This window comes from Urtica dioica, chromosome 12, assembly GCF_054948205.1.
Source record: "Urtica dioica subsp. dioica isolate 48M chromosome 12, U.dioica_male_clone48M_v1_H2, whole genome shotgun sequence".
In the NCBI taxonomy this organism is placed as follows: Eukaryota; Viridiplantae; Streptophyta; class Magnoliopsida; order Rosales; family Urticaceae; genus Urtica; species Urtica dioica.
In genome coordinates this window covers 18,493,366-18,517,598 of record NC_142767.1, presented here as the reverse complement: position 1 = coordinate 18,517,598, position 24,233 = coordinate 18,493,366, and the positions used below count along the sequence as shown (strand labels likewise).

General features: G+C 38.5%; 5 protein-coding genes and 2 pseudogenes across 6 annotated transcripts; 4 read left to right on the top strand and 3 right to left on the bottom strand.

Annotated features, from left to right (window-relative positions):
- The first annotated feature begins 467 nt into the window (after positions 1–467).
- LOC149379875 (protein DYAD-like) lies at positions 468–3,940 on the top strand. The gene is made up of 8 exons (XM_089604067.1): positions 468–540; positions 1,138–1,241; positions 1,396–2,027; positions 2,119–2,502; positions 2,597–2,650; positions 2,814–2,931; positions 3,030–3,113; positions 3,665–3,940. The coding sequence occupies exons 1-8, from the start codon at positions 468–470 to the stop codon at positions 3,938–3,940; spliced, it is 1,725 nt and encodes a 574-aa protein (XP_089460193.1).
- Positions 3,941–5,214: 1,274 nt separating this feature from the next.
- On the top strand, positions 5,215–7,515 carry LOC149379874 (pectinesterase pseudogene; annotated as a pseudogene). Its single transcript, XR_016294246.1, has 3 exons — positions 5,215–5,595; positions 5,990–6,290; positions 6,804–7,515. The product of XR_016294246.1 is annotated as a pectinesterase pseudogene (transcript).
- Positions 7,516–7,929: 414 nt separating this feature from the next.
- On the bottom strand, positions 7,930–10,049 carry LOC149379873 (uncharacterized). The gene is made up of 5 exons (XM_089604211.1): positions 9,841–10,049; positions 9,374–9,515; positions 9,062–9,288; positions 8,605–8,862; positions 7,930–8,334 (listed from the first exon to the last, which is right to left on the bottom strand). Exons 1-5 carry the CDS (start codon positions 9,880–9,882, stop codon positions 8,029–8,031), a joined length of 975 nt encoding a protein of 324 aa, XP_089460337.1. The 5' UTR covers positions 9,883–10,049; the 3' UTR covers positions 7,930–8,028.
- A 1,972-nt stretch (positions 10,050–12,021) lies between these two features.
- On the bottom strand, positions 12,022–12,889 carry LOC149379872 (expansin-B11-like). Its single transcript, XM_089603787.1, has 2 exons — positions 12,815–12,889; positions 12,022–12,684 (listed from the first exon to the last, which is right to left on the bottom strand). Exons 1-2 carry the CDS (start codon positions 12,877–12,879, stop codon positions 12,357–12,359), a joined length of 393 nt encoding a protein of 130 aa, XP_089459913.1. The 5' UTR covers positions 12,880–12,889; the 3' UTR covers positions 12,022–12,356.
- A 1,401-nt stretch (positions 12,890–14,290) lies between these two features.
- Positions 14,291–17,903, top strand: LOC149379871 (protein DYAD-like). The gene is made up of 7 exons (XM_089604066.1): positions 14,291–14,320; positions 15,350–15,984; positions 16,084–16,467; positions 16,568–16,621; positions 16,790–16,907; positions 17,002–17,085; positions 17,628–17,903. The coding sequence occupies exons 1-7, from the start codon at positions 14,291–14,293 to the stop codon at positions 17,901–17,903; spliced, it is 1,581 nt and encodes a 526-aa protein (XP_089460192.1).
- Positions 17,904–19,095: 1,192 nt separating this feature from the next.
- Positions 19,096–21,391, top strand: LOC149379870 (pectinesterase pseudogene; annotated as a pseudogene).
- A 421-nt stretch (positions 21,392–21,812) lies between these two features.
- LOC149379869 (uncharacterized) lies at positions 21,813–23,930 on the bottom strand. Its single transcript, XM_089604302.1, has 5 exons — positions 23,727–23,930; positions 23,260–23,401; positions 22,948–23,174; positions 22,467–22,724; positions 21,813–22,234 (listed from the first exon to the last, which is right to left on the bottom strand). The coding sequence occupies exons 1-5, from the start codon at positions 23,766–23,768 to the stop codon at positions 21,929–21,931; spliced, it is 975 nt and encodes a 324-aa protein (XP_089460428.1). The 5' UTR covers positions 23,769–23,930; the 3' UTR covers positions 21,813–21,928.
- Between the last annotated feature and the right edge of the window lie 303 nt (positions 23,931–24,233).

Here is a 24,233-nt window from a genome sequence, read left to right as displayed (position 1 = left end):
TCATTACCGTCTACTTTCCTAAGCAGGCACAGATTAGAAATACGATATAATAATTTTTTAATAAAAAAAATAAAAGAGAATAAACAAAAAAGCATGGTAAAAAGAACTCTCTATCATAACTTCTATGAAGTATGAACCTCAATTTATTTCATGTAGTAGACGAGATGATGACCAAAGGGTTTCCTTTTTGTCTTTTGTAATTTGAGAGTATAAATTAAGAAAAAAAATTAAAAACAAAAATTAGGTCACATACATACAACATAATTTTCTATCATAAGAAAAAAAAACTACATTATTTAATTTCAAAAACTAGTTGTAAGGTATATGATATCAAATAGTTGTGCTATTGATACTATCAGAATCATTAATTTAAAGAAGGACAATATTATGATAATTGTGTTGTGGCCTATTTGAACAAGTAGTGTCTGCACGCACACTAATAATTTAATTTTATTTCCCAGGAGGCTATGATGTACTTGGCAAAGAAAAAACAAAAAGCACAAAACCTTTGTTTGGCCAGACAATCTCTGCCATCTTACGGTACGTACAAATATACTAAACCTTCCTGCACCCAGAATTCTTTACAAGTTTTGTTTGTCTATTCGTTCAAATTCATATTGTATTTAAAAATAATAATAAAATAAAAAACAAACAAACAAACAAATTTTCATTTTTATATATAGGGTGTTAAGGTTGTGTTTGGTAGTTAACTCAAAAAGTTTTTTGTTTTTTGTTTTCTAATTTTTGTAGTTGTATTGAAAAACTGTTTTGTAATTGTTTTCAAAAAGATGTTTGGTACAGTTTTCATTTTTGTTTTTGAGAAAGTGAAAAAACTGAAAAAAGTGTTTGATATAGTTTTCATTTTTGTTTTTGAAAGAATGAAAAGAGAAGATGAGGAGAAAGATGAGAGAAGAAGAAATTTTTTTTCAAAAACACCTTTTATTTGTTTTCAGTTTTCTTTACTTTTTTCCAAAACAACTTCAAAATTTTTTGAAATTTTTTTCCAAAAACACCTAACCAAACATGTTTTCAATTTTGGTTTTCAATTTTTTCAACCAAAAAACTAGAAAACAGTTTTTGAGTGAAGAAACAAACATGGCTGGTGTTAAGCCTTTCTTTTTCCCATTTCCTATTCAGAGAGTGAAGAGCAACGAATTATAATTGGCTCTTTCTACGAATTGGACCACTCAAAATTGCCTCCCAAATCACCTGAGCAGGTCTATTCCATCCTAATCGTCAAGGTATAATAATTTTCTTCCATCAAATCCTTTTATTTATTTATTAATTTCTGTGGGTTTTCGGACATTAATGGTACTGTATTATTTTCATTAAAAAGAGCCAACTTTATCTGTGTGCGCGTCTATAAAGTAAACTCACTGCCATGGGTTTTTGCAGGTGAACAACGAGGCTTCACACAGAGTTTCACTGAGGTTCCCAAGCTTCCATTCCCTCAGAGCCCACTTCAGCAACATGTCACAGAGAAGAAAACTTCCTGATTTGGACGAGATGTACGTGATGGGTTCAGACACGGCGGCGACGGTGCTTCGCCGGAGAATCCCGCCTCGTGAAATGGCCGAGCAAGGGCACAACCGGAGCTTCCGGTCGCCGGCGAGTCAGCCTTCGGAGGGAAATGGGTCCGAGGATTTGGTCTCCAAGAGAGGCTCTTGCTGGTCTCACCTCAGGTCCGACGGCATGGTTGAGTGGGGACGCAGAAGAAAAGTCAGGTTCTTGAATCGCCATCAAGAGCACGCTTTGGGACGCTCGAGTAACGCCACCGTTGATGCACATGATGAAGAAGAAGAAGAAGAAGAGTCTGTGGTGAGAGACGACGAAGAAGAAACTGTTGAGCCTGTCATGACTCGTCGCTCCGGTAAGAGAAAGAAAAAACTTGAGACTAAAAACAACAATGATGATAAGCCAGGAAGCTCAAGAAGGCTAAAGCGTAAGAAAAGAAACCCATCTGAGAACGCTCGGAGTGGTAAGAAGACGGTCTTCCAAAACTCCATTGAGAGATGGTCTGAGGCAAGGTGAGAGAAATGTCATTTTTTAATATATATTATTACCGTTTAGCTGTTTTTTTTTTTTTAATAGCCTAATATATGAGAATATGTTGTGAAGGTACAAGCTAGCTGAAGTTAACATGTTGAAGATCATGAAAGCAAAAGAAGCCTTTTTTGGGAAGCCAATACTGAGGCCGGCGCTGAGAGCCGAGGCGAGGACGCTAATCGGAGACACTGGTCTGCTCGACCATTTGCTGAAGCACATGGCCGGAAAGTTGGCTCCCGGCGGGGCCGAGCGGTTTCGCCGCCGCTACAACCCCGACGGATCGATGGAGTATTGGATTGAGAGCGCCGATTTGATGGATGTGAGAAAGCAAGCTGGGGTTGAAGACCCATATTGGACTCCTCCGTGTGGTTGGAAGCCCGGAGATAATCCCCTTCAAAATCCTCAGTCTGCCAAAGAAATTGAGTCCCTGAAGAAACAGCTCGCCGATATTCAAAGGTGTCATGATTTCTTTACATAAAGTTGCTTCCTTTTTTTTGCTGTTGATAATGTACAACCTTTTTTCAATGGTTTTCTTTTTTTCTTTTTATAGAAATAGTCAGGAAAAAAATAAGATGTTCAGGGAAGAGATCGCCAAGATGAAGAGGTGATATGACTATGACATTTTGCATCTTTCTTTCTTTTTTTTATTATTATTATTTGGTATTAGACGCATTTTATGATAAACAAGTTTCTAATTTTTTGTTTGTTTTTTTTTTCGGTTGCTATATTGCTTTATTTTAATGCATTGAACTGTACGGATTTTACAGGACTGTGGAAGAACTTTCTTTCAACAATCGTGAGCATAATTTGCCTACGGCAATCAATGCGATTTCTGATCTGACGAGTGTGCAAAGTGACAACGAAAGTTCTCTTTTACTGAAGAAGGTGAGTGTAAAACAAAAACCCATTATTTGGTACTGTGCAAGCATGTCATTCATAAAGTTAGGATTTTTTTTATTTTTTTTTTACATTTACTTTGGCAGGCTATCCAGAAGGAATTAAAGGATTTTAAATCAAAGATGGAAGAACAGCTTGTGGAATTTTCTGGGCGTTTAAATGCCATGAAGGTATAATAAAAATAATCCATAATACCTGGACTATCGTTCTTTTATCTACATGCATGTTCAATCTGGATAGGTTATGGTTAAATTCATTGGTCAAATTATCACTTTTTTGTGCACGTAGGTAGTAATAAATTATTGTGAAAACTTTAGTACTAAACGCGACCCATGTTTTTCTATGCATGAATTTGGTAGTGTCTATAAATAAAATTGTTCCAAACAGATATATTGGGGGCCCCTATAGTTCCTTTTGCCAATGATTGAGTTTTTTTTTTTTTTTTTTTTTTTTTAAGATTATAATAGGACAGCCATCATAAATGATTGATATGTCTTATTTAAATATTGCATTTCTTCAATGTAATGTAAAGTTGTAATTTGTAAACATGTGTACATTATTAAATATCATTATTATACTAGCGAAAATGTGTGGGCCTGGGACGTGCGTGCGTGTGTGGTAATTAACAAATAATGCTAATTAACCAATAACTACTGATAATTAGCTAATAAATGGAAGCAAAAACAAACACTGATAACTAAATTCTGTGAATGTCGTGCAGGGACGAATGGGAATGTGGTTGTCAGAAATGGAAGAGCCAGAAGACAGGGCAACGAGGATCTGCAAGCCACGTCAGCTCCTCGTCAGCGACGCCCTCGCTCCGTCCACGTCAGCGCCACCTGGTATCCGCTCATTGGCCGGCCCTTGGTCGCCCGTGAAGCCGGTGGCAGAGAAACGGCCCATAAAAGCCGCGACTCTGTCCTTGGTCTGCCCAGGCATTTCGTCGGCGGTCCCACCTCAGCCCAACAAGTTGATCGACCTTAACGAAGCCCCCTGACGAACAGAGCATCGATGATGTTGTGACCAGTTATATATCTATATATGTATATACATATAGTATTGATGAATATCTAAAGTTATATAGTTTTACTTTTCTATCTCTCGAAGATGTGGGATAGATATAGATCCCAGAAGTTTTTGATACATTGGCTTATTAATATAACTTAATATATAGGGGAAAATCAATGGTTGGTTGGGAATTTGGGTATTTGAATATCTAAAGTTATATATATAGTTTTACTTTTCTATCCCGAAGATGTGGGATAGATATCATAGAAGTTTTTTATACATTGGGTTATTATGAATGGCATGAACAGTTAGTATTTTATTTTATATTTTATTTTGTTGGTGTATAATTTTATTACCCCCCCTACTCTCAAGTTATATTGATATCTGATCACCCCCCACACACACACAACTAGAAAGTCACTCTTGTACTCAACATGGACTTATTTCTTATTACATGAATACTGAATAGGAACCAGTTTTTTTTTTTTTTTCCCATCACGCATTACATATAGATTCCAGTTTATTGAATTTTTTTTAATTTAGAATAAAATTAAGTGATTATAGTTTTAATTTATAATGTCGATATTTGATTGAAAAATTAAAAATTTGTTTTTTTTAAATGAATTTTAAAAAAATCAGTATCTAATCTGTAAATCAAAAGTTATTTCTGAAAAAAGACATGATAAATTTTATAATTTGTAATATTGATGGGCCGGGTAATTCGCTGAGTTTCCATTAAGAAAAGTCCTATGTTAAAAAACTTATTTTTGTGGTACCTAGAATAGTCTAGTGGTAATTCCACGCCATCTCCTGTGTGGAGGTCGTGGGTTCAATCCCCACTCCAGCGAAGCTGCCTTCAAAAAAAAAAAAAAACTTACTTTTTAAGATTAATTAGGGTCGTATAAAGCTAAGAAAAGTGTGCCTACAAATTAAAGAAAAAAAATTTAGTAACAATGAAGTTTACTACGCTTCCTACTATTAGTTACAAATTACAATCCTAATCCGACTTCCAAAAAAATCCACAATCCTAATTCTAGTCGACTTATACAAAAAAAAACTGAATAATATATCATGTAAAAATTAATGGACTTTCCTGTAACGAAAAGTCGGATTTATTTTCAAAACTTAGGGTTGTATTACGCTATATGCCTATATATAGGAGTAACACCAAGTCCATATCATTCATTCAACAAATAGAGAGACATAGAAGAAAGATTGAGAGAAATAATACCAAAATATTACGATCACTTTCTTCGACAAAATATGGCCACCACCAAAACCGGCTTCATCATCTTCGTCACTATTCTCTTTTCTTCCATCTTCGCTTCTGCGATATCGAGACCGGTTTCAGTGACTGGCTCTTCGTGTGATTCAAGTCGCTATCCACGACTGTTGTGTCGCTCGCTCTTGGCCTCTGAGAACTACTTCTCCGAGAGACAGGACCACCATCACCGCCACCACCACCACCACCACCACAGCCATCGCCGCCCACCGCCAGAACCAGAACCAGCACCTGCCACGTCATCCTCTCCAAACCAGCCGAGCCCACGTGGCTTCCCAACTCCCCCGCCACCGCCGCCGGAGACCAGAAGCTCCGTGCCAGACACGACGGAGGGGAGTCACTCGTTGACTGACGTGATCAAGGTATACATGTATACCATATAGTGTGTATATACGTGTTTTATACTTTACTTTAATAAGATGTTCATATACTCCGGATTTAAGAAGTTAGACTTTAAAGTACGTTTGCGTGAGTTAATTTGATATTTGATAAAAGTTAGTAACCAAATTTAACTAACCTAGTGATCGATAATGCACTAATTAACTAACTAGTGTACCAAAAGGAGAAAAATATAACGAATTTTGGTGACCAAATACTTTTACAGTGAAGTCTAATTAGTTAGCCAGTTAATAGTTTAAATGTTTAATAATATCGACTTTTTTTATTTTATTTTAACGCATATGTATTAATTAATTTTTCAAATTATAAGGGTTTGAGAAAATCAGCGAATTGCGTTCCGAAAGCAACGTGTTCAAGATTGCATCTTCCGGGATTGCTCGGGGATGGAATTCTTGTGGGAGACGCTTTGATTGTAGCAAAGACGGCACCGGAGATTTCTTCACTATCGCAGACGCTGTCGAGGCCGTGCCCGAAAATATAAAGGCGGGAGATGGGTATTTCGTAATTTACGTGAAGAGAGGAGTGTACGAAGAATATGTAAGAATTTCTAGGTACAAGACCAACATATTGCTGCTTGGCGACGGAATCAACCAAACTATCATCACCGGAAACCGCAGCGCCGCCGGCGGATGGACTGCCTATCATTCCGCCACTTTTGGTAAATCTACTTCACCATATGTCAATAGTCAGCTATAATTTGGTTTATTTTATTTAATTTTACTTAGAAAGCTAGCTACATGATCATTATTTCAAACGTCAATAATTATGCATATGTGTTCAATTAGAAAGAATGACTTTTATTTTTATCAATTTATTAAAAGACCATTATATCATTCATACTTGAATTAGTTATCCGTTATTGTTGGGTGAATGAATAATCTATCGAAAATATATGGTGACTTTATTTTTCCTCTTAATTACAATACTATAGTATATACACGACTCTAAATTATGCATCAAAACTCATGTAGGTAGATAATAGGCATACGCAATGATATAATTTAGGAATTTAAGGGTCCTCATGTAAAAGCTTTATTATAATTATGAGGCTATAGAATCATAAATTTATATTAAAAAAAATTCAAAAACGTCTATTAATGATTGAAACACAATAAGCCCTGATAATTTGAACAAATATTGATCTTGTTGTTTCTTGTATGAGTGGTGACAGCTGTCCAGGGCGAGGGGTTCATGGGCATGGGAGTGACGTTCCGGAACACGCACGGGCCGGGATCCCAGGCAGTGGCCGTACGGAACCGAGCTGACCAATCGGCCTTCTTCCGATGCAGCTTCGAGGGATACCAAGACACGCTCTACGCCCACTCCGGGACCCACTTCTACCGCGAGTGCCACGTGTACGGCACCGTCGACTTCATCTTCGGCGACGCGGCCGCCGTGTTCCAGAAGTGCCACGTCCTCGCCCGCCGCCCAATCAGAGGAGGCCACGTGGTGGTGACCGCGCAGGGCCGTGAGAGTGGCGGGGACGACGGAGGAAAGGGCGGCGCCACGTCGTTCCACAACTGCACGGTGGACGCGGCGGAGGCGGGAGTGGGGCCCGCGTTCCTGGGGCGGCCGTGGAAGCCGTACGCGCGAGTGGTGTTCATGAAGTCGTATTTGGGGGAGATGGTGGACCCCGCGGGGTGGAGAGAGATGGAGGGAAACGGCACCGATGACGTGTACTACGGGGAGTACGGCAACTACGGCCCCGGCTCCAACACCACCCATAGAGTGACGTGGCCAGGCGTGAGGAAGGAGCTGAGCGATTCCGAGGCCGGACTGTTTACCGTCTACAATCTCACCCACGGTGGCGCTTGGCTGCCACGCACCGCAATTCCTTTCTCTCTAGGGATAGAACCTCTAATTTGAATTCTAATGCATGTTTACGGCACATTTGTTGTCAAATCTTTTTTTTAATTAGTGTGATACATTTATTTATTGAACGTTGCGGCACTGGAATAAGTATATGTAACGAGGCATACTTAATGTACATATGGAATATACAATAGAAGTTTTTGATACATTGGGTGATTCACTTAATGCACATATGGAATATACAATAGAAGTTTTTGATACATTGGGTCATTATGAATCGCATGAACAGTTATATAAGAGGTCGTTTTATTATATATCTTGACTATGCTGTTTTCAGTCAATATTTTATTTTATATTTCTTTTGTTGGTGTATAATTTTATCACCCCCTCTCAACTGGGTTTCACGGAGTTATATTGATATCTGAATAGCTATTTGAGATCACCAGACACACAAAAAAAAAAAAAAAAAAACTAATAATTCACTCTTGTGCTCAACATATTCTTATTTGTTATTGCGTGATAGGAACCAGTTTTTTTGTTTCTCGTGCATTACATAGATTCCAGTTTGAAATAACAAGAGACGTTTAAGGTATCAAAACAACGGAGCCGGTGGTTTTGCGATCTTCGAGGTCAGAATGAGCCTGAGCCGCCTGAGAGAGAGGGTACGTGTGGTTCACGCGGACCTTCAGAACCCCCAAAGCCACGTTGGCAAAGACCTCTCCGGCGGACTCCAAAAGCTCGTCCCGGGTCGTGTTGTACTGAAACAGAGTCGGCCTCGTCAAGAACAGAGATTTCGCCGCCAGAGCTGATAACGGCACCGCGTCCGGCGTCCCCGAAGACTGTCCGAAGCTCACCATGTATCCCCGAACTTTCAGGCACGCCAGAGATCCCTAACAACGCGCACAACATTTATTTTATATATATTTGTGTGTATGTGTATATACGCACATTTTTCTCATTGCCAAAAACAATTAACAAAGACAGCATAATTTTTTTTCTCATTGCCAAGTAGTTAGTGAGAAAACAGCTTAGACGTACCAGTATCACAAGTTTTTCACTCAAACTCGGGGCCTTTTTAATGGTTTTAATCTATCATAACCTCGAAACGATGAATGAAGAGGAAGATTAATAAATAGCTAAATAAAGTTGATCCGTATTACCTCAAAGGTGTCTTTTCCGACGGAATCGTAGACGACATCGACCCCGTTGCCCGAGGTGATCTCGTTGACTCGTCCCACGAAATCCTCTTCCTTGTAGATGATGACGTGGCTGGCTCCGTCTTCCTTGGCTTGGGCTGCTTTCTCTGCGGTCGAGACGCCTCCGATGACTGTGGCTCCGAGAGCATTTGCCCATTGGCATAACAGCGACCCCACTCCGCCCGCTGCTGCATGGACCACAACCGTGTGCCCTCGTTCCACCTATACATACAATGCGATGAGTATATATGTCAGTCTCTCTATTCAGAAGGAATGAATTAGGAAATTGAAAAGGTCCGTCAATCAATTTCAATCACCGAAAAAAAAATATGATCTTATCTGTGTTCTTCATTATCTCGGGTCGTATCAGCAGAGCAATCACAAAGCCACAAAAGTAAAAAGAGGACAAAAAAGTCTTTACCTTGAAGCAACGCCGAAGCAGAAACCGGGCGGTCATACCTTTGAGCAAGACAGACGCGGCAACGTCCGGGCCTATTGAGTCCGGGACCGGAATGACTTTATCCGCCGGAAGGATTTGCTCCTCCGCGTACGAACCCATCGGACCACCAGCGTAGGCCACGAGATCGCCCACCTTTCTTCCCGTCAGACCGGGACCCACCTCGGTCACAACTCCACAAGCCTCCATGCCTATAAGTAATATATACATAACTTGGTCGGGCATAATATAATACTTTAAGCATTAAGTTTCGGAGAAACGAGATGAGCATGAAACCTGGAATGAAGGGCATCGAAGCGGCTTTGTAAACCCCTTTTCGGAAGTAAACGTCGATGAAATTCAGTCCCACGGCTTTGTTTCTCACGCGAATCTCGCCCTCCTTTGGCTCTCCGACCTCCACGTCTTCCCATTTCAGGACCTATAGATATAGTCAGTCATCAATAACAGTTCATAGACACACAAGGTTTCAAATGCATAAAACGCCTTTATCACAGAAGCCAGTGTCAATTCAAGCTTGGAAAACATTGAAAGCAGAGTTAATTTTCTTTCAATCTGGAAAATTTCAGAACCGATCAACCTAGTTTAACTGAAAGCCATATACGAAATAAGTTAAACCCTGATTAATCAAGCAAAGCCAAATGAAGATCCTTATCAATATGTGAATTTTACAATCCACCAACTTCGGAAAAGGCTTCGAATTTGTCAGTTACAGAGTACAAGAGGTTTAGAGATAAACTACAAACCTCAGGTCCACCGAGATCATGAACTCTGATCGCTTTGACCATGTTTAGTGGCGATTCTTGAGCTTCTCGGGCAATGACTCTGTGTATGAATTTCTGGGTCCTCCGAATTTGAGGCAAAAGGTTCGAACTTTGACAGAAATAACGATGCGAACCCAATTGAGTCGGTTGGGTTAGTGTTGATATTGGTAATTTTAGCTTCACTGTACCCATTGTAATTTGTAATAATCACAAAGTTAGGCTAAGAGTCACTTTCGCTTGGGTTTTTGGATATTAGATTTAGATATTTTGAACCAAAATACATGTGATTATATTTTTGAACACTTTTACTAATAACTGTGAATCTATAGATCTATAATTATTATTATTTGTAAATTTGTTATATATCTACAATTATTATTATTTGTAAATTTGTTATATATCTACAATTATTATTATTTGTAGATTTATTATTTGGACATTATATATTTTCATGTTTACAGTTATTAATAGAAGTATCCAAAAACATATTTTAATTAAACCACGGAATGTGTAGCAATTTAATTTTAGCCACCCTTTCGTTAATTTCCCGTAAATAGCCATCTTGCTTACGTGGCAGCTTATTAATTGAATTAGTTTTACATTTTTGCCATTACGCTATTTTAATTAGGCAGTTTTTTTTTTTTAATTTCGAATTAAATATTGAAACCGAATAGGGAAGTTTTCAAATTTGAAATTTGAATTTTGAGCAGATTTTGAAAGTTCTCAGCCATTAATTGTTATGTATTTGGAAATTTTCGGCGTTGACTTTAGGTAATTAGTTTCTATTTTCGTGCAATTAATTATGGATAAAATCTGTAAATATATTCTTCATTCATTGCTATTATTTGTCTTCCATATATTCATAATTTCCAGAATTTTCGTGCTCAAAATATTTCCAGAATTTGTTTTCAGTGCAAATACACGATTATACTGTAAATATACTGTAAATAAGCTTTGTATTTACAGTGAATATATTGTAAATATGCTTTGTTTTTACAATGAATATACTGTAAATAAGCTTCGTATTTACACGAATATACTGTAAATATGATTTCTATTTACACGAACATACTGAAAAAAAAAAAAACTGTTCTTCGCGAAGTCCATAATATCGATCGGGACCTTTGGATGCAGATTCTTCTCTTCTCGGAAAATTCAAACAGGGAGCACGAGAGAAAAAAAAAATCAATCTCTTGAATTCCGACGTTTCTCTTTGATGAATACCTTCTCAATTTGATGAATTTTCACGGGAAATACCTTCTCAATTTGATGAATTCCGACGGTCATCTTTGATTCCAGCCGAACTCCTCGTCAATCTCTTCTCGGCAACTCCCGGCGACTCCCCGGTCCGAGCGCGCGCGGGTTTTGGATCCGCTCATGACGGGGTGTTTGGTGGTGGTCCGGTCGAGCGTTCTCTTCTTCCTCGAGCTCTCACTCCCTCGATCTCTCTCTCGGCTCTCTCTCTCTCTCTCTCTCTCTCGCGGTTCTCTTTCATCTTTCTTTTTTTTTTTTTTTTTGAAAAACTATAAATGGGAGCGGTTGTGGTTAAGTGTGAACGCAGCTACACGGTTATAATTACCTCCTTGATATTCACGAGCATTAATAACCAAATATTTGACTTGATTACGTGTAAATAGCCGATAGAAACTGGGCGGGAAAACAAAATGGTAGTCTAGTCATATTTTGGTTGTAAATAAATCCTCCTGGCTATTTACCATTTATTAACAAAATGTGGGCTAAAAATAAATTGCCTATATTCAATAGGCTATATAGCTTAATTACCCAATTTATTTTGGTTCATAATATCAAAGTTGCTACTACTTGTGGCTATTTGAATGTGTTGCTTGTGATATAAGGTCGATTAATTTGTATTTTGATTGGTTAAAATTAGCAAATGAGTTAAGTTTAACTAATATATTTTGTTAATTAGTTTTAATTGTTTTTTTGACCGAGTAAATATAAATAAAAGATATCAAAATGTGAATGATTAACCGATTGAAGGTTAACTGTTCAAAACGGTTAAATGTTAAATCAATTAATTCTTTTATCCACTTTTCTTCATGTTCATAAAAGAATAGGAAAGTGTTAAGCTCTCAGGTTGATGTAGTTGTTATCTGCTTAATATTTTGTTCAACAAGTTCAGCTAAAAGCTTGTAGCCAAAATATTGCATTGCTTTATTTCATTCCATACATAATTTCAAGAGCAAAGGTACAACATATAACTCTTATAAGCTCCAACATTACTCAAATTCACTCAATAACAAGCACAGGAATCTCTGATGAATTTTCTCAAAGCCCAGCTTGCATAATAAAACCTACAAACACACAACAACCTTGAAAACAACATGATCAAATACACAATTTTTTGGCAAAAGACCAAAACACCCCTCAAAGCTATCACTACTAGAATATCCCCTATAGCAGGTCTCCAAATTTTGGACTTGATTGGAAACACATTCAATCAGGGGCAAATTAAAATGGTGATTATCAATAAATAATCATTTGTAATTGACCAAAGATCTATAGGTGGCACCAGGCTTCCAACCCTTGGGGATGACGTCTTTGGCCACTATCGTTTGACGCGAATATTGAGACGTCAATTTGATCGAAAATGGTGGGTTTAGTTTGCCTCCGGCGTCTAATTTCCAAACCACGCCCCACGATTGAACCATGGGCCGCCACTTTCCCGAGGTAGCCTCTTTTAGGGCCACTGCTCCGAGATCCCCGTCACCCTCCTCGAACTCCACAGCCGCCGCAAAGTAGTTGGAATTCGAGCCTTGGTCCACATGGAATGCTATTCTTTGCCCCGAGTAATCGCACGCGACGCTACACAAGAAACAAAAAAAAATCAATTTTTAGTTGCTAACCACTAGTTTTCTAACTCCGTCCCTGATTTTAATCATAGCTAGTAAATTTGTTACCGAATTAAAATCAATTTAAGTGTGTTAATTATTACCGGGCGTATCGAATTTTTAGGACTCCAGCGTTGCGCAATTTGTCCTGTTGACCGAGTTTTGCCATGGCGCCGAATGATGTTACGATCACTTTCTTTGACAAAATATGGCCACCACCAAAACTGGCTTCATCATCTTCGTCGCTATTCTTTTTTCTCCCATCTTCGTTTATGCGGCTGCGATATCGAGACCGATTTTAGTGACTAGCTCTTCGTGTGATTCAAGTCGCTATCCACGACTGTTGTCTCGCTCGCTCTTGGCCTCTGAGAACTAAGCGGTGAAGGTCAAATTCACGTGAAAGTTTGCCATCCTAGGCCATCATAGCTCGTCTGATTCTCTCGTATCTTGTCAAATTTAGATGTATATCGTCGGAATCGAGCGTGAGAGACCGAGTGTGCGATTGAAAAGATAGATTGTCTTATTTGTTCGAAAGGACATTTGTGTCCGAAATATGGGCAAAAGTATATTTTTAGATATTTTTTTAAATATAAGGTATAGTTTTGATATTTTTATTAATTTTTAGATCCATCATAAAATGAAATTTCTATTACATTACCTTTTTTTTTCTTCATACATTACATTACTTCTCTCACATGAATAACGGTATTTTTCACGCACTGCACACACGCACATATATAATATAATATATATCGATATATATATATATATATATATATATATATATATATATATATCTAAGTTTCATTACTTACTACTAGAGCTCACTAGGAAGAAGGATTTTCGACTCGCAATTCTCTCATAAAGTTTTTGGATATAAGAGTAACTCCGATCAACTTTTCAACTTTCCTCGTAGCTCTATTTTTTTTTTCTTCCTGTGGGATCGAAATGAAGTGACGTGATTGTTCATATTTGTAGATTCTCGCACGATCAGTGATTCATTTGAGAAGTTTTTTAGTATAATCGAATTCAAAGGTATTGAGATTGCATATGAACTCATGCTTAATTCCAGTCTTTTTATTTTTATTTTTTATTTCTTCATTTTAATACAGCTTTTTTTTGGTTCGAGAGACTTCCGAATTCTTTTTTTTTTTCCTCTCTCTTTTGTTTTCCAGTTCATGAATCGTCAGTGGTTTCAAGATCTCTATCACACAGATCTAGAAATCTTCTTTGAAGCTTATAGAGCCTAATATTATAAGCACTGAAAAGGAAAATGAAGAAAAATTATGGTTGGTCTCGTATCTTGTATATTTCATTTACTGATAGTAGAAATTTGATTTCAGACCTTTGTGGTCAAATCAGATTTATTGCTTATTTTATTAAGTTCGTATTCGCAATAGCACTGTTTTTTTTTTTTTTTTTTTTTTTTGGCAATTTCGTCCAAAAAGACCTTTTTCAAGACTGTTGTTCTTAGAGCCTGATGAGGGAAACTAGACATTCTAAATCTGATCTCTTAACGATGTAGTAATTATCTGATCTTGTTTTTCCTGTATATATTTGTTTAGATCAAAATCAAAGCAATGGAGCATGAAATCAACGATGAATTAAAAGTAAGCTCTCACTACCATCTACTTTATTTCTTAAACAGGCACAGGTTATAAATATGATAAAAGTCAGCGATGAATTAAAAGTAAGCTCTCATTACCGTCTACTTTCCTAAGCAGGCACAGATTAGAAATACGATATAATAATTTTTTAATAAAAAAATAAAAGAGAATAAACAAAAAAACATGGTAAAAAGAACTCTCTATCATAACTTCTATGAAGTATGAACCTCAATTTATTTCATGTAGTAGACGAGATGATGACCAAAGGGTTTCCTTTTTGTCTTTTGTAATTTGAGAGTATAAATTAAGAAAAAAAATTAAAAACAAAAATTAGGTCACATACATACAACATAATTTTCTATCATAAGAAAAAAAAACTACATTATTTAATTTCAAAAACTACTTGTAAGGTATATGATATCAAATAGTTGTGCTATTGATACTATCAGAATCATTAATTTAAAGAAGGACAATATTATGATAATTGTGTTGTGGCCTATTTGAACAAGTAGTGTCTGCACGCACACTAATAATTTAATTTTATTTCCCAGGAGGCTATGATGTACTTGGCAAAGAAAAAACAAAAAGCACAAAACCTTTGTTTGGCCAGACAATCTCTGCCATCTTCCGGTACGTACAAATATACTAAACCTTCCTGCACCCAGAATTCTTTACAACTTTTGTTTGTCTATTTGTTCAAATTCATATTGTATTTAAAAATAATAATAAAATAAAAAACATACAAACAAACAAATTTTCATTTTTATATATAGGGTGTTAAGCCTTTCTTTTTCCCATTTCCTATTCAGAGAGTGAAGAGAGCAACGAATTATAATTGGCTCTTTCTACGAATTGGAGTACTCAAAATTGCCTCCCAAATCACCTGTGCAGGTCTATTCCATCCTAATCGCCATGATATAATTATTTCTTCCAAAAAATCCTTTTATTTATTTAATTTCTGTGGGTTTTAAAAAGAGCCAACTTTGTCTGTGTGCGTCTATAAAGTAAACTCAGTGCCATGGGTTTTTGCAGGTGAACAACGAGGCTTCACACAGAGTTTCACTGAGGTTCCCAAGCTTCCATTCCCTCAGAGCCCACTTCAGCAACATGTCACAGAGAAGAAAACTTCCTGATTTGGACGAGATGTACGTGAAGGGTTCAGACACGGCGGCGACGGTGCTTCGCCGGAGAATCCCGCCTCGTGAAATGGCCGAGCAAGGGCACAACCGGAGCTTCCGGTCGCCGGCGAGTCAGCCTTCGGAGGGAAATGGGTCCGAGGATTTGGTCTCCAAGAGAGGCTCTTGCTGGTCTCACCTCAGGTCCGACGGCATGGTTGAGTGGGGACGCAGAAGAAAAGTCAGGTTCTTGAATCGCCATCAAGAGCACGCTTTGGGACGCTCGAGTAACGCCACCGTTGATGCACGTGATGAAGAAGAAGAAGAAGAAGAAGAGTCTGTGGTGAGAGACGACGAAGAAGAAACTGTTGAGCCTGTCATGACTCGTCGCTCCGGTAAGAGAAAGAAAAAACTTGAGACTAAAAACAACAATGATGATAAGCTAGGAAGCTCAAGAAGGGAAAAGCGTAAGAAAAAAAACCCATCTGAGAACGCTCGGAGTGGTAAGAAGACGGTCTTCCAAAACTCCATTGAGAGATGGTCTGAGGCGAGGTGAGAGAAGTGTCATTTTTTTAATATATATATATATTTTTTTACCGTTTAGCTGTTTTTTTTTTTTATTAGCCTAATAAATGAGAATATGTTGTGAAGGTACAAGCTAGCTGAAGTTAACATGTTGAAGATCATGAAAGCAAAAGAAGCCTTTTTTGGGAAGCCAATAGTGAGGCCGGCGCTGAGAGCCGAGGCGAGGAAGCTCATCGGAGACACTGGTCTGCTCGACCATTTGCTGAAGCACATGGCCGGAAAGTTGGCTCCCGGCGGGGCCGAGCGGTTTCGCCGCCGCTACAACTCCGAGGGATCGATGGAGTATTGGATTGAGAGCGCCGATTTGATGGATGTGAGAAAGCAAGCTGGGGTTGAAGACCCATATTGGACCCCTCCGTGTGGTTGGAAGCCCGGAGATAATCCCCTTCAAAATCCTCAGTCTGCCAAAGAAATTGAGTCCCTGAAGAAACAGCTCGCCGATATTCAAAGGTATGATGATTTCTTTACATAAAGTTGCTTCCTTTTTTTTGCTGTTGATAATGTACAACCTTTTTTCAATGGTTTTTTTTTTTTTTTTTTCTTTTTATAGAAATAGTCAGGAAAAAAATAAGATGTTCAGGGAAGAGATCGCCAAGATGAAGAGGTGATATGACTATGACATTTTGCATCTTTCTTTCTTTTTTTTTTATTATTATTATTTGGTATTAGACGCATTTTATGATAAACAAGTTTCTAATTTTTTTTTTTTGTTTTTTTTTTTCGTTTGCTATATTGCTTTATTTTAATGCATTGAACTGTACGGATTTTACAGGACTGTGGAAGAACTTTCTTTCAACAATCGTGAGCATAATTTGCCTACGGCAATCAATGCGATTTCTGATCTGACGAGTGTGCAAAGTGACAACGAAAGTTCTCTTTTACTGAAGAAGGTGAGTGTAAAACAAAAACCCATTGTTTGGTACTGTGCAAGCATGTCATTCATAAAGTTAGGATTTTTTTTTTTTTTGACATTTACTTTGGCAGGCTATCCAGAAGGAATTAAAGGATTTTAAATCAAAGATGGAAGAACAGCTTGTGGAATTTTCTGGGCGTTTAAATGCCGTGAAGGTATAATAAAAATAATCCATAATACCTGGACTATCGTTCTTTTATCTACATGCATGTTCAATCTGGATAGGTTATGGTTAAATTCATTGGTCAAATTATCACTTTTTTGTGCACGTAGGTAGTAATAAATTATTGTGAAAACTTTAGTACTAAACGCGACCCATGTTTTTCTATGCATGAATTTGGTAGTGTCTATAAATAAAATTGTTCCAAACAGATATATTGGGGGCCCCTATAGTTCCTTTTGCCAATGATTGAGTTTTTTTTTTTTTTTTTTAAGATTATAATAGGACAGCCATCATAAATGATTGATATGTCTTATTTAAATATTGCATTTCTTCAATGTAATGTAAAGTTGTAATTTGTAAACATGTGTACATTATTAAATATCATTATTATAGTAGCGAAAATGTGTGGGCCTGGGACGTGCGTGCGTGTGGTAATTAACAAATAATGCTAATTAACCAATAACTACTGATAATTAGCTAATAAATGGAAGCAAAAACAAACACTGATAACTAAATTCTGTGAATGTCGTGCAGGGACAAATGGGAATGTGGTTGTCAGAAATGGAAGAGCCAGAGGACAGGGCAACGAGGATCTGCAAGCCACGTCAGCTCCACGTCAGCGACGCCCTCGCTCCGTCCACGTCAGCGCCACCTGGCATCCGCTCATTGGCCGGCCCTTGGTTGCCTGTGAAGCCGGTGGCAGAGAAACGGCCCATAAAAGCCGCGACTCTGTCCTTGGTCTGCCCAGGCATTTCGTCGGCGGTCCCACCTCAGCCCAACAAGTTGATCGACCTCAACGAAGCCCCCTGATGAGCAGAGCATCGATGATGTTGTGACCAGTTATATATCTATATATGTATATACATATAGTATTGATGAATATCTAAAGTTATATAGTTTTACTTTTCTATCTCTCGAAGATGTGGGATAGATATAGATCCCAGAAGTTTTTGATACATTGGCTTATTAATATATACCTTAATATATAGGGGAAAATCAATGGTAGGGAATTTGGGTATTTGAATATCTAAAGTTATGTATAGTTTTACTTTTCTATCTCGAAGATGTGGGATAGATATCATAGAAGTTTTTGATACATTGGGTTATTATGAATGCATGAACAGTTAGTATTTTATTTTATATTTTCTTGACTTTGCTGTTTTATTTTATATTTTATTTTGTTGGTGTATAATTTTATCACCACCCCTACTCTCAAGTTATATTGATATCTGATCACCCCACACACACACACAACTAGAAATTCACTCTTATACTCTACATGGACTTATTTCTTATTACATGAATACTGAATAGGAACCAGTTTTTTTTTTTTTTTCCTATCACGCATTACATATAGATTCCAGTTTATTGAATTTTTTTTAATTTAGAATAAAATTAAGTGATTATAGTTTTAATTTATAATGTTGATATTTGATTGAAAAATTAAAAATTGCATTTTTTGAAATGAATTTAAAAAAAATCAGTATCTAATCTGTAAATTAAAAGTTATTTCTGAAAAAAGACAGGATAAATTTTATAATTTGTAATATTGATGGGCCGGGTAATTCTCTGAGTTTCCGTTAAGAAAAGTCCTATTTTAAAAAAAGTTACTTTTTAAGATTAATTAGGGTCGTATAAAGCTAAGAAAAGTGTGAATACAAATTAAAGAAGAAAAAAAAAATTAATAACAATGAAGTTTACTACGATTCCTACTATTAGTTACAAATTACAATCCTAATCCGACTTCCAAAAAAATCCACAGACCTAATTCTAGTCGACTTATACAAAAAAAAAAACTGAATAATACATCATGTAAAAATTAATGGACTTTCCTGTAACGAAAAGTCGGATTTATTTTCAAAACTTAGGGTTGTATTACGCTATATGCCTATATATAGGAGTAACACCAAGTCCATATCATTCATTCAACAAATAGAGAGACATAGAAGAAAGATTGAGAGAAATAATACCAAAATATTACGATCACTTTCTTCGACAAAATATGGCCACCACCAAAACCGGCTTCATCATCTTCGTCGCTATTCTCTTTTCTTCCATCTTCGTTTCTGCGATATCGAGACCGGTTTCAGTGACTGGCTCTTCGTGCGATTCAAGTCGCTTTCCACGACTGTTGTGTCGCTCGCTCTTGGCCTCCGAAAACTACTTCTCCGAGAGACAGGACCACCATCACCGCCACCACCACCACCACCACCACCACCACAGCCATCGCCGCCCACCGCCAGAACCAGAACCAGCACCTGCCACGTCATCCTCTCCAAACCAGCCGAGCCCACGTGGCTTCCCAACTCCCCCGCCACCACCGCCGGAGACCAGAAGCTCCGTGCCAGACACGACGGAGGGGAGTCACTCGTTGACTGACGTGATCAAGGTATACATATATACCATATAGTGTGTATATACGTGTTTTAAACTTTACTTTAATAAGATGTTCATATACTCCGGCTTTAAGAAGTTAGACTTTAAAGTACGTTTGCGTGAGTTAATTTGATATTTGATAAAAGTTAGAAACCAAATTTAACTAACCTAGCAATCGATTATGCACTAATTAACTAACTAGTGTACCAAAAGGAGAAAAATATAACGAATTTTGGTGACCAAATACTTTTACAGTGAAGTCTAATTAGTTAGCCAGTTAATAGTTTAAATGTTTAATAATATCGACTTTTTTATTTTATTTTAACGCATATGTATTAATTAATTTTTCAAATTATAAGGGTTTGAGAAAATCAGCGAATTGCGTTCCGAAAGCAACGTGTTCAAGATTGCATCTTCCGGGATTGCTCGGGGATGGAATTCTTGTGGGAGACGCTTTGATTGTCAGTAAAGACGGCACCGGAGATTTCTTCACTATCGCAGACGCTGTCGAGGCCGTGCCTGAAAATATAAAGGCGGGAGATGGGTATTTCGTAATTTACGTGAAGAGAGGAGTGTACGAAGAATATGTAAGAATTTCTAGGTACAAAACCAACATATTGCTGCTTGGCGACGGAATCAACCAAACTATCATCACCGGAAACCGCAGCGCCGCCGGCGGATGGACTGCCTATCATTCCGCCACTTTTGGTAAATCTACTTCACCATATGTCAATAGTCAGCTATAATTTGGTTTATTTTAATTAATTTTATTTAGAAAGCTAGCTACATGATCACTATTTCAAGCGTCAATAATTAAGCATATGTGTTCAATTAAAAAGAACGACTTTTATTTCATCAATTTATCAAAAGACCATTATTCATATACTTAAATTAATTATCCGTTATTGTTAGGTGAATGAGTAGTATACCGAAAATATAAGCAACTTTATTTTCCTCTTAATTACAATACTATAGTATATACACGACTTTAAATTATGCATCAAAACTCATGTAGGTAGATAATAGGCATACGCAATTTTTAATTTAGGAATTTAAGGGTTCATGTAAAAAACTTATAACTATGTTGGCTATAGAATCATAAATTTATTTTAAAAAAGTAAAAAAAAAAATAATAATTCAAAAACGTCTATCAATGATTGAAACACAATAAGCCCTGATAATTTGAACAAATATTGATCTTGTTGTTTCTTGTTTGAGTGGTGACAGCTGTCCAAGGCCAGGGGTTCATGGGCATGGGAGTGACGTTCCGGAACACGCACGGGCCGGGATCCCAGGCAGTGGCCGTATGGAACCGAGCTGACCAATCAGCCTTCTTCCGATGCAGCTTCGAGGGATACCAAGACACGCTCTACGCCCACTCCGGGACCCACTTCTACCGTGAGTGCCACGTGTACGGCACCGTCGACTTCATCTTTGGAGACGCGGCCGCCGTGTTCCAGAAGTGCCACGTCCTCGCCCGCCGGCCAATCAGAGGAGGGCACGTGGTGGTGACCGCGCAGGGCCGTGAGAGTAACGGGGACGACGGAGGAAAGGGCGGCGCCACGTCGTTCCACAACTGCACGGTGGACTCAGCGGAGGCGGGAGTGGGGCCCGCGTTCCTGGGGCGGCCGTGGAAGCCGTACGCGCGAGTGGTGTTCATGAAGTCGTACTTGGGGGAGATGGTGGACCCCGCGGGGTGGAGAGAGATGGACGGAAACGGCACCGATGACGTGTACTACGGGGAGTACGGCAACTACGGCCCCGGCTCCAACACCACCCATAGAGTGACGTGGCCAGGCGTGAGGAAGGAGCTGAGTGATTCCGAGGCCGGGCTGTTTACCGTCTACAATCTCACCCACGGTGGCGCTTGGCTGCCACGCACCGCAATTCCTTTCTCTCTAGGGATAGAACCTCTAATTTGAATTCTAATGCATGTTTACGGCACATTTGTTGTCAAATCTTTTTTTTAATTAGTGTGATACATTTATTTATTGAACGTTGCGGCACTGGAATAAGTATATGTAACGAGGCATACTTAATGTACATATGGAATATACAATAGAAGTTTTTGATACATTGGGTGATTCACTTAATGCACATATGGAATATACAATAGAAGTTTTTGATACATTGGGTCATTACTCATTATGAATCGCATGAACAGTTATATAAGAGGTCGTTTTATTATATATCTTGACTATGCTGTTTTCAGTCAATATTTTATTTTATATTTCTTTTGTTGGTGTATAATTTTATCACCCCCTCTTTACTGGGTTTCACGGAGTTATATTGATATCTGAATAGCTATTTGAGATCACCACACACACAAAAAAAAAAAAAAAAAAACTAATAATTCACTCTTGTGCTCAACATATTCTTATTTGTTATTACGTGATAGGAACCAGTTTTTTTGTTTCTCGTGCATTACATAGATTCCAGTTTGAAATAACAAGAGACGTTTAAGGTATCAAAACAACGGAGCCGGTGGTTTTGCGATCTTCAAGGTCAGAATGAGCCTGAGCCGCCTGAGAGAGAGGGTACGTGTGGTTCACGCGGACCTTCAGAACCCCCAAAGCCACGTTGGCAAAGACCTCTCCGGCGGACTCCAAAAGCTCGTCCCGGGTCGTGTTGTACTGAAACAGAGTCGGCCTCGTCAAGAACAGCGATTTCGCCGCCAAAGCCGATAATGGCACCGCGTCCGGCGTCCCCGAAGACTGTCCGAAGCTCACCATGTATCCCCGAACTTTCAGGCACGCCAGAGATCCCTAACAATGCGCACAACATTTATTTATATATGTTTGTGTGTACGTGTATATACGTACAATTCCATAAAAATGTAAAAAATGCCACTCCTAAAAACAATTAACAAAGACAGCATAATTTTTTTCCTCATTGTCAAGTAGTTAGTGAGAAAACAGCTTAGACGCATCGGTATCACAAGTTTTAGTGTCATAACCTCGAAACCTCGAAATGATGAATAAAGTTGATCCGTATTACCTCAAAGGTGTCTTTTCCGACGGAATCGTAGACGACATCGACCCCGTTGCCCGAGGTGATCTCGTTGACTCGTCCCACGAAATCCTCTTCCTTGTAGATGATGACGTGGCTGGCTCCGTCTTCCTTGGCTTGGGCTGCTTTCTCTGCGGTCGAGACGCCTCCGATGACTGTGGCTCCGAGAGCATTTGCCCATTGGCATAACAGCGACCCCACTCCGCCCGCTGCTGCGTGGACCACAACCGTGTGCCCTCGTTCCACCTATACATATACACACACACACATACATACAATGCGATGAGTATATATGTCAGTCTCTCTCTCTATTCAGAAGGAATGAATTAGGAAATTGAAAAGGTCCGTCAATCAATTTCAATCACCAAAAAAAAAATATGATCTTATCTGTGTTCTTCATTATCTCGGGTCGTATCAGCAGAGCAATCACAAAGCCACAAAAGTAAAAAGAGGACAAAAAAGTCTTTACCTTGAAGCAACGCCGAAGCAGAAACCGGGCGGTCATACCTTTGAGCAAGACAGACGCGGCAACGTCCGGGCCTATTGAGTCCGGGACCGGAACGACTTTATCCGCCGGAAGGATTTGCTCCTCCGCGTACGAACCCATCGGACCACCAGCGTAGGCCACGAGATCGCCCACCTTTCTTCCCGTCAGACCGGGACCCACCTCGGTCACAACTCCACAAGCCTCCATGCCTATAAGTAATATATACATAACTTGGTCGGGCATAATATAATACTTTAAGCATTAAGTTTCGGAGAAACGAGATGAGCATGAAACCTGGAATGAAGGGCATCGAAGCGGCTTTGTAAACCCCTTTTCGGAAGTAAACGTCGATGAAATTCAGTCCCACGGCTTTGTTTCTCACGCGAATCTCGCCCTCCTTTGGCTCTCCGACCTCCACGTCTTCCCATTTCAGGACCTATAGATATAGTCAGTCATCAATAACAGTTCATAGACACACAAGGTTTCAAATGCATAAAACGCCTTTATCACAGAAGCCAGTGTCAATTCAAGCTTGGAAAACATTGAAAGCAGAGTTAATTTTCTTTCAATCTGGAAAATTTCAGAACCGATCAACCTAGTTTAACTGAAAGCCATATATGAAATAAGTTAAACCCTGATTAATCAAGCAAAGCCAAATGAAGATCCTTATCAATATGTGAATTTTACAATCCACCAACTTCGGAAAAGGCTTCGAATTTGTCAGTTACAGAGTACAAGAGGTTTAGAGATAAACTACAAACCTCAGGTCCACCGAGATCATGAACTCTGATCGCTTTGACCATGTTTAGTGGCGATTCTTGAGCTTCTCGGGAAATGACTCTGTGTATGAATTTCTGGGTCCTCCGAATTTGAGGCAAAAGGTTCGAACTTTGACAGAAATAACGATGCGAACCCAATTGAGTCGGTTGGGTTAGTGTTGATATTGGTAATTTTAGCTTCACTGTACCCATTTTAATTTGTAATAAGGGAAAATAACATATTTATACCATGTGTTTTAGTGAAATGTCGAGTTTAACCCTCAGTTTTCAAAAATGTCGAGTTCATACCCTCTGTTTAACTAAAATGACGAAATTATACCCTGAAATGAATAACAGCGTCACGAATCTCCATTTCATTGATATTAACTCATATATAAGAAAAACCGAATCAAATCTAAATCAGTACCCTAATTTCCAAATTCTCAATTTTGAAATAAAAATAGCCTTAAATTGAAATTAAATAATAAAACTCATACCGCCTAAGAAATG